We start from the raw sequence: 19,181 nt of genomic DNA on the forward strand, positions 1-19,181 counted from the left end.
GCCTTGAACTCCTCATCTCAAATGATGCACCCACCTTGGCCTCCCAACGTGCTGGGATTACAGGCGTGAGCCACCATGTAATGAACTGATTTCATAACCTGCTTCTGAGTGGTGACCTGCAATTTCAAATATTGACCTTGAGTGTATTCAGAAATGAAGGGGTGTGGACGGAATTTCTGGACTTTTCTCAAACACTGTGTATTTGCTATCAGCCTCTGTCCCATTCAGGGGTTCAGGAATTGCTGGGTTGAGCCAGAGAAACTTCTAAAATTTCATAAGGTGCAGACGGTTCTGATCTCCCAATCCAGTGATTCAAATAAGGCACTGCTACCACCTTCACATTATTTGCCACATCCGCCTACCACCTATGCTATGTTTGAGTGTATGAATAGCTTCTCTAAATCAACTCACTGCTCTTTAAAACTTAAAGACTTACTCTAGCCCTGTTTTATGGAATATTATCAGTAAAAGCACACATTTAATGTTATGCCCCAAGGCAAAAAAATAAACATGTAACTCGAAAAAATAAAACATGCTTGTCCATTCCACATTAACTCATCAGACCAATGGCTCTCCCTGCCCAGTTCCTTTCACAGAAAACCATCCAGTCTGCTGTCCCTAATGCCTAGAAAGGCCTCAACTTCTGTCCACCTCTTCAGTGACAATCAGCCCCATCACTGTGGCCAGCAGAACTTAAACTTACCAACCCTATGAAGTGTTAGGGTCATTTCCATTTTACAAATGAGGAACTGAGGCACAGAGAGATCAGGGAGACCTGCCCAAAATCCTACAGCTAGGAAGTGACGAAGCCAGGTTTTGAACCCAGGCTGTCTGATGACAGAGCCTGTGTGCCTAACTGCTAGGTGTTCCTGCCCTCTTCTGAAGCTGCCCATCCCAGTCCCAACCCCAGTATCGCCCCTTAGAGGACAGCTTCCTGGACTACCCGGCCCAAAGAATTACTCTTCGTATGTTCCCAAAGCACTCACTTCTTGTCTGCTTAATTCATTTGGAGGTAAATCATAACCTATGGAGACATTGCCTTTTCTAGGCTGGGTGCTTCTTGAAGGCAAAGCAGCATCTTATTCCTGTGTATATTTCTGGCTCCAACAGCCCATCTGTGGCCTTTCGTGTTTGCTGGACACTGTGATCTGCCTTGTGGTTTAACACACACTCAGCACTCTTGGCTAGTTATCAGCTCACAGGCAGGTTTCCAGCAAAGCCCTGTGAATAGTCAGGGGTAAAGGGAGATGAGTCAGAAGCAACGATTAAAGGAGTCTTAATCTGAGGTCAATGGATCCCCAAAGATCCATACCTGGTATGCAAGAGATCTGAGCTTATGTGAGTACAAGATTATATCCTTATTTTCACAAACTTCTGACGGAGATTCAGCATTTCCTTTCATCGAAATGTGACCCATGACTTTGTCCCCAGTAAAATCCCTAATAGTTTCATTTCACATCGCCATTAGAACAGACATCTAAAAATATTTACACTCAGTACTTCCTGGAAATTCTGGTTGTTTTCAGACTCACTGCTAGATCTTGTATTTAAGGCATTAATAATAACACACATAAATAGCACCCACCATACTATAATTTTTTTACAAACTTGGTAACTATTTCAGTAAGATTGACATTCTTAGAAACTTCAGAATTGATAATCGTATGTATTTTATTTTATGCATTTTAAAACATGTTTTTGTTTTGTTTTGTTTTGTTTTGTTTTGTTTGAGATGGAGTTTCACTCTGTCACCCAGGCTGGAACTCAGTGGCGAAATCTTGGCTCGCTGCAACCTCTGCATCCCGGATTCAAGCAATTCTCCTACCCTAGCCTCCCCAGTAGTTCCAGCTATGGAATATTATCAGTAAAAGCATTGCATATTTTCCCAATGGAGCCTTTGAAGCAATGAGAATAAATGAACTACAACTGCATGTAACATCGCCAACATAATGTTGAATAAAAAGAAATCAAACACAAAATACTATATTCTATATGACAGGTTAGCATTTTTAGAAGCTAACCTGTCGTGTTTGAAGTCCGGAGAGTTACTACTATTCTTAGGGTGGTAACTTACTGGAAAGGCGCACAGAATGAGAACTTTTCTGTATGTCAGGCTCTATTTGAAAAGATAAAAATAAATCTAAGTGAGATGGGAGAGGTAGGAGAGGATGATCGAATATGCTCCAGCTCTCTAGTTCTGCCCTGTTGGGCTGCGGTATTTAGAATGTGAACCAGCCCCACCCAGTGGAAATAACACATTTAATGTTATTTCCCACAGCAATTTTTGTATTTTTAATAGAGATGGGGTTTCACCATGTTAACCAGGGTGGTCTTGATCTCCTGACCTTGTGATCCACCTGCCTTGCCTTCCCTGCAATCCTGTGCTGCTGGGATTACAGGTGTGAACTACCTTGCCTGGCCTAAAGATGATTCTGAGAGGGGCTCCATAGGTTTCACCAGACTGTTGGGGATGGAGGGGAGGGCTATGGCACAAAAAAGGTTAAGGCACTCTCCATAGAGTATCATAATTTAGAAATGGGTTTTGGAGCCAGATAGACTGGAGTTCAAACCTTAGTTTTGCCACTTACAAGCCAAGCTGCCTGGGCCTCAGTTCTCTCACCTGAAAAATGGGGATTACTACCTACTTTATGAGATTAGCATTTAGCACCTGAGTAAAGATGATTTCCTAACTCAGCTGGACTTCCTGGTGAGGCAGACAGTGCCTGATCCTCAGCTTGGATTGGGTCCACCTTTCTCTCTGCTTCCTATCCCTCCCGCTAGAGAAGTCACATGTGTCTCTCAGCCTGGCGGAACCCAGCTCTCTGCAGCAGGACAGAAAGGCTGACCTCAGGCTCTCCTTGGATACTCTATTTTATTTCTGAGCCCAAGATCTGCACCCCACACCCCAAATTAGCTGCCACTACCTGAGGCTCCCAAGAGAGACCAGTCATCTTGCTATCACATGCAAGTAGTGTGAACCAGCCCCACCCAGTGGACAAATGTAGAAGTGCATGTAAAGAAGGCTTACATGCGTTTCTACATTTGTCCACTGGGTGGGGCTGGTTCACATTCTAAACACCGCAGCCCAGCAGGGCAGAACTAGAGAGCTGGAGCATATTCGATCATCCTCTCCTACCTCTCCCATCTCACTTAGATTTATTTTTATCTTTTCAAATAGAGCCTGACATACAGAAGAGTTCTCATTCTGTGCTCCTTTCCAGTAAGTTACCACCCTAAGAACAGTAGTAACTCTCCGGACTTCAAACACGACAGGTTAGCTTCTAAAAATGCTAACCTGTCATATAGAATATAGTATTTTGTGTTTGGTTTCTTTTATTCAACATTATGTTGGCGATATTACGTGCAGCTGTAGTTCATTTATTCTCATTGCTTCTAAGGCTCCATTGGGAAAACAGGCAAAAAATGCATTTGTATCCTCATCTGTTGCGTTGGTGAAACAATTGAGGATACAATCTACAATTGTTTCACATTCGCCTAAGTTCTCAGTATGGTCAGTTCTTGGTACGAGTCTCGCTCAGGCTGGAGTTGGCTGGAGTGCCATGGCGCAATCTTGGCTCACTGTAACCTCCGCCTCCCAGGTTCAAGCGATTCTCCTGCGTCAGCCTCCCCCGCAGCCGGGATTACAGGCGTTTGCCGCTAGCCCCGGCTAATTTTTTTACTTTCAGCCATTCTAATGAATACGAAGTGGTATCTCATTGTGATTTCAGTTTGCATTTCCTCGTGAACTAACGACATTGAACGTATTTTCATATGCTTACTTGTCATCCATATGCCTTCTTTAATGAAGTATTTTCTCACATATTTTGTCAATTTTTTACAAAATTGGGCTGTGTATTTTCTTACTATTGAGTTCAGAGGATTACTTCCATATCCTTGATAAAAAGTCCTTTATCAGATATATGATTTGCAAATATTTTCTACTAGTCTGCGACTTCTGTTTTATTCTCTTAGTGTCTTTTGAAGAGCACACCTTCTTAATTTTGGTGGAGTCCAAGTAATTGATTTTTTTCTTTTATGGATTATGCTTTTGGTGTCTTAACTAAGAAACCTCTGTTTACCCTAATGTCATGTAGTTGTTTTCTCCTACAAATTTTATAATTTTAGGTTTTACATTTAGGCCCATGATTGATGAGTCTATATTAGTAAAGTCTGGAAGGCTATTTGAAAGGGGGTTCTGATAATATAAATTTATATATCTTCAGTGTCCTGTAAACACTGAAGATATATAAGGAAGGTCATATTTCTGTACATAAAGTCAAACATTAAGGACTTTTGCCAATTCAGAGTTAATGGCATGGAGTTCTGGGGAAATGGGGTCTTACTTCCTCTTTGTGCCCTCCCTTTTATAGATGTTTTGCCTACAGTGTATATTTAATAGTGTGATGATTAATTTAGGTGTCAACTTGACTGACTTAAGGAATACCTAGACACTTCAGGAAGCATTATTTTGGGGTGTATTTGTGGAGGTGTTTCCAGAGGTAATCAGCATGAGAATCTAAGTGGACTAGGTGGGGAAGACTCACTTTCCATGTGGGCAGGCAACTTCCAATCTGTCAGGGACCTGGAGAGAACAAAAACAGAAAAGGCGATCTGTGTCCGTCGATCTGCTGGAGCTGGAATACACTCTTACTCTCCCATCAGAACTCCAGGCTTCCAGCTGGATGTGGTGGCTCATGCCTGTGATCCCAACACTTTGAAGGCTGAGGAAGGAGAACCACTTAAACCCAGGAGTTTGAGACCACCTGGGCACAGGCCCTGAGAAAAGTGATCCTTAATAGAGATGTGGTTTTGCCATGTTGCCCAAGCTGGTCTCAAACTCATGGGCTCAGGCAATCCTCCCACCTCAGCCTCCCAAAGTGTTGGGATTACAGGTGCGAGCCACCCCACCTATGTGATCCTGCCTTTTTAATACCACAAAGGTTTTAGTGCCTGGTTTTCAAACCTTTATCCACACCACATATGCAGAGCTAGTATGAGAACTTGAGTAACTTACAAGATATTTCTGAGAATCAGTTTCTTCTAGAGCCAAAGTTTCTTGTGACCCAGGATACATCTGGCAGGGAAGAGGTAAGTGGAGGCTTCATCAGAAGACAAAAGATCACTGCAATGTATTGGATGCCGTATCTGGGGACTTAAGGCAGCACAAAGTCACTGGATGACTCCAAGAAGTGAGACTGTTCCAAGAAAAAAGTGGGTGGAGAGTCAGCAGGAAGGAGCTGTCCCTTCTTAAGGATCACTTTTCTCAGGGCCTGTACCAGGTGCGCTACACAGATCACTTAACTCTTCACAGCCACTCTGGTGGTCACATTATGATCTCTTTTACAACTTTTTTTTAAGACAGGGTCTCACTCTGTCACCCATGCTAGAGTGCAGTGGTGCCATCTCTGCTCGCTGCAACTTCTGCTTTTCGGGTTCAAGTGATTCTCCTGCCTCAGCTTCCTGAGTAGCTGATTTTACAGATGTGCACCACCACACCCAGGTAATATTTGTATTCTTAGTACAGACGGGGTTTCACCATGTTGGTCAGGCTGGTCTCTAACTCTTGACCTCAGGTGATCTGCCTACCTTTGCCTCCCAGTGTTCTGGAATTACAGGTGTGAGCCCAGCCTCATTACAAATTTAAAAGTGAGGTAATGAAAGCTAACTCCTGCAAGGTCACACAAGCAGAGACAAAGTTAAAAAGAAAGTTATTTTCTTCTTTCCCTCCTGCACGACATGACTGTTTTGATTCTCAAACTCAGGTAAAAGTTACTTGGTCCTGCCAGGCATTGTGACTCACAATGCTTATAATCCCAATGCTTTGGGAGAACTAAGTAGGATTGCTTACAGCCAGGAGCTCAAGACCAGCCTGGGCAACAATGAGATCCCCATCTCTACCAAAACAATTTTTTGTTTAATTAGCAGGGTGTTGTGGCATGTTCCTGCAGCCCCAGCGAGCCTTCCACTTGGGAGGCTGAGGCAGGATTACTAGAGTCCAGAAGTTGGAGGTTGCAGTGAGCTATCATTGTGCCACTGCACTCCAGCCTGGGGACAGAGTAAAACTGTCTCTCTCTCAAAAAAAAAAAAAAAAAAAAAAAAAAAGAAAGAAAGAAAGAAAAGAAAACTTACTGATCCTATAGTTCAATTTCCTTTCTTATTTTTCTTTTCTTCTGTAGAGACAAGATCTCACTGTGTTACCCAAGCTGGTTTCAAACCCCCAGGCTCAAGCAATCCTCCCACCTCAGCCTTCCAAGTAGCTGGAACTACATGTGTACCACACCTGGCTTATTTTTAAACTTTTTGTAGAGATGGATTCTCACTGTGTTGCCCAGGTTGGTCTTCAGCTCCTGTGCTCAAGTGATCCTCCTGCCTCAGCCTTCCAAAGTGCTGGTATTAAAGGCATGAGCCATCTCACCCAGCCTTATCTTACAAAGTAGCTCATATTAGCAGGAAAAAAGTGATTGCAAACATCAGTTTGCCTCTTAAGCCTCCCCTCTCCGAATCTTAGCCCTTTTGACTCTCATTGTTTCAGTAGCCCACCAATGTTTTAAAGTAGACAATTTCCTATTTTATCTGGCTTCTCCATTGTTCACAGAATTGGAAGTGTGCGGCAATCCAATCTGAAAAATCTGTTTTGCTTTTTAAATAACTTATCAATAATTCACTAAAGCTAAATAAGTCAAAAATTCCTCACAATGCTATTTCCTTCCTTTTCTTCTTTCCCACCTTCCCTTTCTCTGTCCTTTTCTTTCTCTTCCCTCCCTCCCTTCCTTTTTTGAGACAGTCTCACTGTCGAGCAGGCTGGAGTGCAGTGGTACAATCTTAGAATCTCAGCTCACTGTAACCTCCAAGTCCCAAGCTCAAGCAATCCTCCCACTTCATCATCCCAAGTAGCTGGGACTACAGGTGTGCACCACCACACTTGGTTAATTTTTGTGTTTTTTGTAAAGAAGGGGTTTTGCCGTGTTGCCCAGGCTGGTCTCAAACTCCTGAGCTCTAGCAACTTGCCCACCTCAGTCTCTCAAAGTGCTGGGATTAAGCACCGCAGGTATAAGCACCACACCTACTCTTATTTTATTTTATTTTATTTTATTGAGATTGAGTCTCACTTGGTTGCCAAGGCTGGAGTGCAGTGGCACAATCTTGGCTTATTGCAACCTCAGCCTCCCGGATTCAAGTGATTCTTGTGCCTCAGCCTCCCAAGTAGCTGGGATTACAGGTACACCACGCCACCACGTCTGGCTAATTTTTATATTTTTAGTAGAGACAGGGTTTCACCATGTTGGCCAAGCTGGTTTCAAACTCCTGACCTCAGGTGATCCACCCGCCTGGGCCTCCCAGAGTGCTGGGATTACAGGCATCAGCCACCATGCCCAGCTGAGTTATTGGTCTTTTTCTTAAAGAACTGGCAGATACTTTACATAAAGGAATTAGCTCTTTGTGACGCGTTGCAACTATTTCTTCCCAAGTTTGCCACAGCTTCCAATTTCCCTTGATGGTAGTTTCTGTTATGCAGAACTTTTAGTTTTTATGTAGCCAATTTTTACATACTTTTAAGCTGTGGTAAAATACACATAATAGCCCATTTTTATTTTTAATATTTTATTTTTCAGATTCCAGCCTCTGCACAGCCTTAGTACTCCCTGAGAAATTAAACGTTTTCATATTCCTTCCACAAAAATGAGAGGAAAAAGTAGCAGTACATTCCAATGACTAATACATTTATTAGTTTCTAACAAAAAGAGGATACATGGTAAGAATAGCAGAAATACTAATAGAGAAATTAGTTTATCTTGAAACCAATTTTAGTCAGGAAGACTACTTCACAGACAAGTAGCTGAATATATAAATCCTAAATATACCACATGATAGGCTATTGTTTTTCCATTCTTTTTTGGTCACAGACTATTCCAGGCAGATTAAATAGCTTTTAATTTGAGGAGTTCCAAGAATGTCCACTCTAAAACATGAAGTGAAACTGCTCTTAACTGATTTGATGAGAAAATCGATCTTGATCTGTTTTAGACACATTTGGTTTATTTTACTTAATGATCAATGTGACAGTATAGTTGCAAACTATACTTCATTTGACTACAATCATTACTCAGAGAGCAGTCAACTTAAGAGGCAAATTAGGTTTTAAATTAGCATAGAATTTATAATTAACCAATCAAAATTGATAAAGATGCCATCAAGGATGCAAAGATGAACAAAACTTCTATCACAAAACTTGGAGGAAAAAGTCTTAATGACATACAAAAATACTGGCAAAGTGAAGCTAGAATTAGCTCTAGGACATTTTATCCTATTTCCCCATTAAAAGAATAGATGACTAGGTATCAGCAGAAATGTTAAAGCTACCTGTTCGTTACTAATTAAGGAAACAAAAGATCAACCGTCTCTGAGCTAAATTTCACAAAATGAAATCCGTGTCTTCTGATTTAACTTTCAGGAGTAAGAAAGGGCAAAACCCAAGCATCCTATTTTCTATTTCTGTTCATAAACTCGAATAAGAGCAGCATCAAAACAAATGATAATATAAGAAAATACATGGTGATGTTTCAGGTTCCATAACATAAGATACTGTGATATAACTCTCCTATAATCTCATTTTTTCTGGAACAGCAAATGAACAGAAATGCAGGTTTCCAAAAATCCACACAATTTAGTAACTAATTTTTATTTTGACACCTGATAGTATGGTGTGAAAAGCTACAAAACCCAAATGTCTCCTGTGTTGTTTCACAAAGGAAGGACAAGGGAGGAGGATGCTCTGCCAAACTGCACCTGCTGCTTCACCCTGGACTAGTTTCTGACCACCAGTTGCAATGATCCCAGACCAATGATCCCAGTCAGTCACGCCATCCTGCCTGTCACCCCATCCAGCCTCATCCCAGCTCTTAACTCCTTTTGCAGAGTCTAGTTTCCTTTCTAGCAACAAATTCTCAATTTCCTAGAAAACCCTGACTGTCTGATTTAATACTGATTCTAATCCATTTTAAACGAAAGGAAAGAGGCCAGGCATGACGGCTCATGCCTGTAATCCCAGCATTCTGGCAGGCCAAAGCAGGTGGATCCCCTGAGGTCAGGAGTGCAAGAGAATCCCATCTCTACTGAAAATACCAAAAAATTTTAGCTGGGTATGGTGGCGCACACCTGCGATCCCAGCTACTCGGGAGGCTGAGGCAGGAGAATCGCTTGAACCTGGGAGGCGGAGGTTGTGGTAAGCTGAGATTTCACCACTGCAGCCTGGACAACAGAGCAAAACTTGGTTTAAAAACAAAAAAATCACCAAAGGAATCACTACAATGCTGAAAATTTAATTAAACTGGAGATGGAAATTAGATTACTTCAGGAAAATACATTTTGAATACTCTGTAAACGTGGGACAATAGCCAAGAAGATGTGGATTTTAAACCCTGCATGGGTTCCTTAATTAGTTAGAATAGTATAATCTTGATTACCAGTCATGACAAAAAAGTGTGCAAAGGCCAAAAAACATGCGTTTTTTGGAAAAAGAATGGCACTTGAAGACTTCTTGGAGTTGGCCAAAGCTAAGGTATTGTCCTTACGACCACACAGACCTTTAATTAAGGACAATGAGTGTGCCTAGAGAGCAGCATGAATGACACATGTATAAAGATTCTATGATAAGAGAACAGCTTCACAATCCAGCTTTACTAGATTACAAAGCACTCCCTTTAAAGGCATGCATTACTTCGGACATCTGTGAAACATCTGAAAAATGCTTCTCTGTGAAATGTTTGGCTGTAGGGATTGAGCACTTCTGGTTACATTACAACGATTTCTAGTAGAATTTGGCGTCTTTCCTCCATTAACTGAATGCTTCAGCTGCATCCTAACAGAGAGTTGCCTATTTTCGTCCTTTGAGCCTCTCTCAGGTTTTGGGCGCTCTGTATCAGTTTGCCTTTTGAAGTTCCTATCTCTGGAATTCTTCCTCTGTCCATTTCGCACTTTGTCTGGAGGTGAGGACGCAGCACGTAAGTGATACTCATCAGGGGATCCTTTTTGCCGGTTTGGCTTCATTTGTTCTTTGTCCACCTCCTTCTGAAGTTGTAATGCGAATAACCTGTCCTGTTCTTCTTGTTTATGTCTCTCTAACAGTAGATGCTCCAAGTCTATCAGTTTCTGGGTAAAGTTTGTTTCTGTTTCCTCTTGATCTGAGGAGTTGAGGAACATCTTCCTTCTTTTTGCATAAAAGCGTGCATCCTTGACTGCTTCAAAGGAAGACTCTTGGTTTTTTCTTTTGGAAATATCCTTACTGATCAGTAGGCAAGACTCTTCATTTTCTGTCTCACCTGTGCTGTTTCCGTTTGTCTGTGTAACCCCTGATGTGGCGCACCCACTCTCTGTTCTGCCAATAGGCACAACTACAGTTTCTTTAGAGTTGGGATCTCTGGTTTCAGGTCCCTCGGGAGTTAAGACACACTCTTTATGATGATTGTTTGGTTCTGTTTTGACTTCTCTTTCGTGGTACAATTCAGCACCACAGGCACATAACCATGGCATGGGGGACTCTATTGAAGAATCTGCACCTTGTTCTCCAATTCCAAGGCATATCTGTGGAGAAAGTGTTGGCATATCTTCTATTTCTGTATCTTGGCATGTTGGGCTTTTGATATCACTACTGTCAATGTCCTGTAGAAAACAAAAAAACACTGAGTGAACTAGGGGAAAATACCGAATCATAAGATGCAAGTCTAATTACACTGATACTATAGCTGACCTGTTAGTATACATTATTCAGTATCACTAATAAGGTTTGTTTATTTATTTAGCGACAGAGCCTTGCTCTGTCACCCAGGCTGGAGTGCAGTGGCGCAATATCAGCTCACTGCCATCTTCACCTCCCAGGTTTAAGTGATTCTCCCACCTCAGCCTCCTAAGTAGGTGTTTGTTTGTTTATTTAATTTTTTGAGACGGAGTCTCACTCTGTCGCCCAGGCTAGAGTGCAGTGATGTGATCTCGGCTCAATGTAACCTCCGCTACCCGGGTTCAAGTGAGTCTCCTGCCTCAGAATTGCTTGAACCCGGGTGGCGGAAACTACAGGTGTGTGCCACCACACCTGGCTAATTTATTTTTAGTAGAGATGGAGTTTCACCATGTTGGCCAGGCTGGTCTCAAACTCCTAACCTCAGGTATCTGCCCACCTTGGCCACCCAAAGTGCTGGGATTAAAGGCGTGAGCCACCACATCCACCCGTATTTATTCTTAACAGTATTTTTATTTCATGGGCCAGTTTAGATGAAGTAATGTATTACTTCATTTTCGCTCCCATGGAAACCTACCGATTAAAACCCACAGAGTAGACTCCAAATATGGCCAATAGCTGGTATCAGGACCTGATCTCTTTTCACCTTACAAAGGTTCGCCAGCACAGTGGTTTTTAACCCTTTTCTGTGCTGTGGACCTTCCTTTTGGTATTTAGGTGAAGCTTACAGACAACTTTTGAGAATAATGTTTTTAAGTAAAATTTAGATCTACAGTGGCTTTACAAAAGGAACAATATTGTAGCACAATTATTAAAAGATTTTAAAAATGTGATTTAATACTAGCCAGTCTAATAACTCATAATATCTAATTGTCTGTGTCATCCCTGATGTACTAGACCCACTCTGTTTTGCCACAAGGTGTAACTGCAGTCTAATATCAAAGTATAGATAAGCATGAATGATATTTAAAGATATTTGTAACCTGACTGGGCACGGTGGCCCATGCCTGTAATTCCAGCACTTTGGGAGGCCAAGGTGGACGGATCACCTGAGGTCAGGAGTTTGAGATCAGCCTGGCCAACATGCTGAAACTCCATCTCTACTAAAAGTACAAAAATTAGCCAGGCATGGGAGTGTAAGCCTGTAGTCCCAGCTACCAGGGAAGCTGAGGATCCACGGCACCCCAGCCTGGGCAACACAGATTCTCTCTCAAAAAACAGACAAAACAAAACAACGAAAACAAAACCAACCAAAACCACCTTGTGTCTGGAAGACAAAGCTTGGGACTTGTTAAGTAACTTGTAATTGTTGGCTGGGTGTGTTTCTTACGAAAACCCCTGGAAGCTACATCCATTGTTTGTTACAAGAAATAACTGACACTTACAGGGTATGAATCTTCAAAGTAGTTAATACACTCACTTGTGTGGTCTTATTTCCAGGGCATCACTTTGGAGCTCTGCTGTTTAGGACTCCTGCTGAACACACATGCCTGATGCTGCCTTACTAGCACACTTTTCCCTTCATCCTGTAATATTCCTTTTGTTTGTTTTGTTTTGTTTCGTCTTGTTTTGTTTTTTTTTTTGAGGCAGAGTCTCACTCTGTTGTCCAGGTTGGAGTACAGTGGCATGATCTTAGCTCACTGCAACCTCTGCCTCCCAGGTTCAAGTGATTCTCCTGCCTCAGCTTCCTGAGTAGCTGGGACTACAGGTGTATGCCACACCTAGCTAATTTTTTTTTTTTTTTTTTTGTATTTTTAGTAGAGATGTGGTTTCGCCACACTGGCCAGGGTCATCTCAAACTCCTGATTTCAGATGATCCAACCACTTAAGCCTCCCAAAGTGTTAGGATTACAGGCACTAGCCACTGTGCCCAGCTTCCCATCTTGTAATAGTCTAAGTCTCTAAGTGAAGCTGGTGCCAGGTATAACCTATTCAGTTTTGTCCGTATGGATTAGATACATAGGTCAAGAATCAGTAATCTATGGTTCATGGACCAAATCCAGCCTCCGCCTGTTTTTGTAGACAAAGTTTTATTGGAATACATACAAGCTAATTTGTGTACATATTATCTATAGACGCTTTCACAGTATAAGACGTTGTAACACAGACCATACTAACCACAAAGGCTAAAATATTTACTCTCTAGCCCTTTAGAGAAAAACTTTGCCTTTTAAGGTAGATTTGCTTTCTGTATTAAGTGTATTTTAAAAATTGTAAAGTTTCCTTTAGAGAAAAAGTGCTTTTTCTCTAGGTGAGCCTAAGATAACTAAGAGTGTTTTGATTAACTACAGTGGCTTTTTTTTTCTTTTCTTTTTTTTTTTTTTGGAGATGGAGTCTCACTCTGTCACCAGGCTATACTGGAGTGCAGTGGTGTGATCTTGGCTCACTGCAACCTCTGCCTCCTGGGTTCAAGCAATCCCACTGCCTCAGCCTCCCGAGTAGCTGGGACTACAGGCACGTGCCACCACACGCAGCTAATTTTTGTATTTTTAGTAGAGATGGGGTTTCACTATGTTGGCCAAAATGGTCTCAATCTCTTCACCTTGTGATCCGCCTGCCTCAGCCTCTGAAAGTGTTGGGATTACGGGCGTGAGCTAATGTGCCCAGCCAACAACAGTGGCTTTTTTTTTAAGTTAGAACACTACGGGTATTAGTAATCTATAGCATTAATAAACCAGCAAAACTCAGAACATCTTCAGTATCAACATACCTTAGATATGGAGTTTTTCCTGACTTCTTGTACAACTTCAGAGTGTGAGGCTGACACAAACTGAGATTTAGGTGTCAAATACCTTAAAAAAGAGTTTATCAAAGTTTGAATGCTTTGAAAGACAGACAGTATGTACCAACATAATAAAGCCAAATTAATGATTTATACCGAAGGTTGTCTGGTTTGCTGCATGACTGATTTATCAGAGTGTATTTCATTTTGGTGCTTCAGGTATTTTGGTCTAACTCCACGACAAAAGTTAAATGGTTGAGTATTGATATTTCAGTGAAAAACAGAAGTGGAAGTAAGTCAAATCTAAATATTTCTTCTTTTCCTTTTTTTTTGAGATGGAGTCTCACTCTGTTGTCCAGGCTGAAGTGCAGTGGCATGATCTTGGCTCACTGCAACCTCCACCTCCTGGGTTCAAACGATTCTCCTGCCTCAGCCTCCCAGTAGCTGGGATTACAGGCGTGTGCCACCAGGCCCAGCTAATTTTTGTGGTTTTAGTAGAAATGGATTTTCATCATGTTGGTCAGACTAGTCTCAAACTCCTGACCTTGTGATCCACCTGACTTGGCCTCCCAAAGTGCTGGGATTACAGGCATGAGCCATCGTGCCTGACCTAAATATTTCTTAATTATTGAAAAAAGCTTAAAAAAGCAGACAGCAGGGGCAGGGCACGGTGGCTCAAGCCTATAATCCCAGTACTTTGAGAGGCCGAGGTGGGTGCATCACAAGGTCAGGAGCTTGAGACCAGCTGGCCAAATAGTGAAACCCCATCTCTACTAAAAATACAAAAAATTAGTAGGGCGTGGTGGTGGGTACCTGTAATCCCATCTACTTGGGAGGCTGAGGCAGGAAAATGTCTTGAACCTGTGAGGCAGAGGCTGCAGTGATCTGAGATCACGCCACTGCACTCCAGCCTGGGCAACAATGTGAGACTCTGTCTCAAAATAATAAATAAATAAATAATAAATATTTTGAACAATTAGAACACAGAGACACAGGGAGGAGAGCATCACACGCTGTTGAACAATATGTTGAACAATGAGAACACAGGGACAGCGAGGCAGTGGGCAGGTCAGGGAGGGATAACATGGGGAGAAATGCCAGATGTAGGTGATGGGGGGATGGAGGCAGCAAACCACATTGCCATGTGTGTACCTATACCACAATCCTGCATGATCTGCACATGTACCCCAGAACCTAAAGTACAATAAAAAAAAAATATTTTTTAACTTCATAGTGTAAATAAATAAAATACAATTTTTTGAATAAATAATCAATAAGCAGACAGCATCGAAACAATGCAAGACTCTATAATCTTCCCAAAAGTAATGAAAACGATGCTTTAAGCCAGGAGAAAGGATATGTTAGTTTCTTCTTTATGCCAGAAATGTTGGCTGTTCTCTACATTTTAAATCTCTACTATTGGGGAAAAGTCCGTGATTAAATTCTTTACTATCCTGGTACAAAAATGTTATTATATGTATTTTCATATCAACTCTCTTTTTTTTGTTTGAGACGGAGTCTTGCTCTGTCACCCAGGCTGGAGTGCAGTGGTGCAATCTCGGCTTACTGCAACCTCTGTCTCCCAGGTTCAAGTGATTCTGCTGCCTTAGCCTCCCAGGTAGCTGTGGGCACAGGCATGTGCCAGCATGCCTGGCTAATTTTTGTATTTTTATTTTTATTGTTTACTTATTTATTTTTTTTTGAGACACAGTCTCACTGTCACTCAGCCTGGAGTGCAGTGGCATGATCTTGGCTCACTGCAACCTCCGCCTCCCGGGTTCAAGCAATTCTCCTGCCTCAGCCTCCCAAGTAGCTGGGACTACAGGTGCACATCACCATGCCCAGGTAATTTTTGTATTTTTAGTAGAGACGGGGTTTCACCATGTTAGCCAGGATGGTGTTGATGTCCTAACCTCGTGATCCACCTGCTTTGGCCTCCCAAAGTGTTGGGATTACAGGTGGTTGAGCCAATGAACCCGGCCAATTTTTGTATTTTTAGTAGAGATGGGGTTTCACCATGTTGGCCAGGCTGGTCTCAAACTACTGACCTCAGGTCATATGCCTGCTTCAGCCTCCCAAAGTGCTGGGATTACAGGCGTGAGCCACTGTGCCTGGCCCTCAACCCTCTTCCTAGAAATATACATATCTTTGCATTTCTAAAAATCTTTAATAGGTTGTTTGCCACTGAAAACATTACGTTTTTAATATAATGGAAAACGTTATTAAAAAAAGTGGGGGAATAAACAAGGCAGGGTACAAGATGGTAGGTATAGTTTAAAAATTGTATTGCTTTGCTTTTTATACACTGAGATTTGAAAAAAATAAAAATAAAAATCGCAAAATACCCAAAAACGTACAAATTTGTTTAAATTACTATGTTTAAAAGTGGCAGAAATCTCCCAAAATGTTGGTTGTCTCCAAATGTTGGTAACTTTGGGTGATTTTCAAAGAGCAGCAAGCTATTATTACATTTAGAATTAAAGGAAAAAAAGAAAAAGAAAAAAAGTGACTACAAATAATACACAAATTCGTAAGTTATACTGTGTCAAAAGCACCAACAAGTAGCATATGGGACAATAAAACCTAGATAGAGATCTCATATAAAGAACTAATGAATATTCCTTATGGGCAAACAAGAGTATCCAAAGATATTTAGTTATACCAATCTATATATTTACTCTGTAAACTTTGAAGAACAAGAACCAAACTTTCAGTTGAAAAGAAGCTGTCTCATTTAGTTTCTCAAGGCTGAAGAATTCCTTCTGCCAATGCCAATGCTGGACCACTAGCTACCAAGTATATCAGTACCAAAGTATCACTGCTATAATTGTTTTTAAGTTCATAAGCAGAGAACAAAATGTTATGACTTATCCAACATAATCAGTCAAGATTCATTAACTCTCTTGGATATTCCTCATTTATAATAACCAAGTAACGTATGAATACATGCTCCTTCTAAAAAATAAGCAGAACTGGCCGTGGTGGTTCATGCCTGTAATTCTAACACTTTGGGAGGCTGAGGTGGGAGGATTATTTGAGGCCAGGAGTTTAAGACCTAGGCAACAAAGCAAGACCCATCTCTACAAAAAAATTAGAAAAAAAAAATTAGCTGGGCATAATGGTGTGTGCCTATATTCCCAGCTAATCTGGAGGCTAAGGTGGGAGGATCACTTGAGCCCAGGAATTTGAGGCTGCAGTAAGCTGTTCTCTTGCCACTATGGCTTAAGTGACAGTGAGACCCTGTCTCTTAAACAAAACAGAAATACAGGACATTTATGTCATCAACCCTTTCCCGACTCATACTTTAAGAATTTTCTTTTTCTTTTTTCCTTGAGTCTGAATTTTTGGGATCCATTACCATTTGCTTGCCATTCCCATTTCCTTTACATGTTAAGTTTAGCCTAAAGCTCCCTCCTGACATATTTTAAGGTTTCTCTCTACATAGTGAACTATAGCCAAAAAATGGAGGTGTAAACAGTCCGTACACTCACCAAGTTTTGGCCAAAGGGGGCCAACTTGAAATCATGTTCAAATAAGGTAAATGTCGAGCTATAATAACCAACCACTCCGGCTGTTTCTGCACCTCACGTCTGCTTTCTGCTCAGCACTTACCCTTTTCTGTCCATAAATCTTCTTCCAGCATGGGGTTTTACTGCAGTCTCTCTAAGCCTATTCTGACTCGGGAGGCTACCTAATTTGTGAATTGTTCTTTGCTTAATTAAACTCTGTTGCTAATTTAATTTGTCTACAGTTTTCCTTCTAACATTTATAACTAATTTTTTAAAAATATATATGATTTCTATGTAACACACACTATCTTTTTTATTTATTTCATTTAGTTATTTAGTTTGGAGATAGTCTCACTCTGTCGCCCAGGCTGGAGTGCAATGGTACGATCTCTGCTCCCTGCAACCTCCACCTCCTGGGTTTAAGCAACTCTCCTGTCTCAGCCTCCCAGTAGCTGGGATTACAGGTGTCTGCCACCACACCCAGCTAATTTTTGTATTTCTGGTAGAGACAGGGTTCCGCCATGTTGGCCTGGCTGGTCTTGAACTCCTGACCTCAGGTGATTTGCCCCCCTTGGCCTCCCAAAGTGCTGGGATTACAGGCATGAGCCACGACACCTGGCCATTATTTTACTTTTTGAGGCAGGGTCTCACTCTCTCACCAAGGCTGGAGTGCAATAGCATCATCATGGCTCACTGCAGCTTTGACCTCCCAGGCTCAAGCAATCCTCCTACCTCAGCCTCCCAAACAGCTGGGACCACAGGCTCATGCCACCATCCCCCTGCTAATTTCTGTATTTTTTTGTAGAGACAGAGTTTCCCCATGTTGCCCAGGCTGGTCTCAAACTCCGGGGCTAGAGTAATCCACCTGCCTTGGCCTCCCAAATTGCTGGGATTGCAGGTATGAGCCACTGCACCTAGCCTTACACTTTTTTTTTTTCCTGAGATGGAGTCTCACTCTGTAGCCCAGGCTGGCGTGCAGCGGCACGACCATGACTCACTGCAACAGACTCTGCCTCCCAGGTTCAAGCTATTCTCCTGCCTCGGCCTCCTGAGCAGCTGGGATTACAGGTGCCTGCCACAATGCCCTGCTAATTTTTTCTATTTTTAGTAGAGACGAGGTTTCACCATCTTGGCCAAGCTGGTCTTGAACTCCTGACTTGGTGGTCCACCCACCACGGCCTCCCAAAGTGCTGGGATTACAGGCCACGGTGCCCGGCCCTTTTCACATACTTATTAGCTTTCAGGTTTCATTTACCGTGAAGTCAAAGTTCTTTGCTCATTTTTCTATGGAGCATCTTTTTCTCATTAATAGATGGATATTCTTTAACAGTAACTTTTTGTCAGTTAAAGAAGTTAAAATATCTTCTTGAACTCTGCAGCTTATCTTTTTATTCTCTATAGGTATTTTGATAGACATTCTTAAACTGTGGTGTGTTTCTAAGCTACCTATTCTGTTGCTTCAGCCCATTTGTCTGTTCACCCGAGTGTCCCTCATTCTCTCTCTCTCTCTCTCTCTCTCTCTCCTCTCTCTCCTGGACTCAAGCTCAAATGATTCACCACACCCAGCCAAATTTTATTTTTCTTCAGGAGTATCTTTTCAATATGAATTTTATTAAAGTCAGTGTGTTGTGTTAAAAAAAAAAAACAAATTGGAATTCTGACTCGAATTGCATTAACTCTATAGATCAATTTGAGGAGATCTGACCGTTTTGTAGTATTAGGCATCTTTTAACCCATGAATGTTGTATGTTTAATAGAACATAATTTTCTCCATGGGTCTTACAGATTTTTCTTTTTTTTTTTGAGACGGAGTTTCGCTCTTGTTGCCCAGGCTGGAGTGCAATGGCGCGATCTCAGCTCACCGCAACCTCCGCCTCCTGGGTTCAGGCAATTCTCCTGCCTCAGCCTCCTGAGTAGCTCAGATTACAGGCACACGCCACCATGCCCAGCTAATTTTTTTTAGTATTTTTAGTAGAGACGGGGTTTCACCATGTTGACCAGGATGGTCTCGATCTCTTGACCTCGTGATCCACCCGCCTCGGCCTCCCAAAGTGCTGGGATTACAGGCTTGAGCCACCGCGCCCGGCCAGATTTTTCTTTTTTTAAGACATGGTCTTGCTCTGTTGCCCAGGCTAGAGTGCAATGGTACAATTATAGCTCATTGCAGCCACAACCTTTCAAGCTCAAGTGATCCTCCTACCTCAGCCATCTGAGTAGC

At 41.9% G+C, this 19,181-nt stretch overlaps 2 protein-coding genes across 3 annotated transcripts in view; both read right to left on the minus strand.

Annotated features, from left to right (window-relative positions):
- The window catches only part of ACKR2 (atypical chemokine receptor 2), a 35,345-nt gene extending 30,309 nt beyond the window's left edge, over positions 1–5,036 (minus strand). Inside the window, exon 1 of the mRNA XM_010336963.3 lies at positions 987–5,036. The gene's annotated coding sequence lies outside the window, so the exon portion shown is untranslated. The remainder of the gene's footprint in view (positions 1–986) is intronic.
- A 122-nt stretch (positions 5,037–5,158) lies between these two features.
- Positions 5,159–19,181, minus strand: part of RNF168 (ring finger protein 168) — a 46,647-nt gene continuing 32,624 nt past the window's right edge. For both annotated transcript variants that reach the window (XM_010336959.3, XM_074404036.1), the window contains 2 exons: positions 13,443–13,524; positions 5,159–10,659 (listed from right to left, as the gene is read on the minus strand). In XM_010336959.3, the coding sequence (XP_010335261.2) occupies positions 9,715–10,659; positions 13,443–13,524 (1,027 nt within the window). In that variant the 3' untranslated portion in view covers positions 5,159–9,714. The remainder of the gene's footprint in view (positions 10,660–13,442; positions 13,525–19,181) is intronic.

The sequence above is a fragment of the Saimiri boliviensis genome, chromosome 8 (genome assembly GCF_048565385.1).
Source record: "Saimiri boliviensis isolate mSaiBol1 chromosome 8, mSaiBol1.pri, whole genome shotgun sequence".
In the NCBI taxonomy this organism is placed as follows: domain Eukaryota; kingdom Metazoa; phylum Chordata; class Mammalia; order Primates; family Cebidae; genus Saimiri; species Saimiri boliviensis.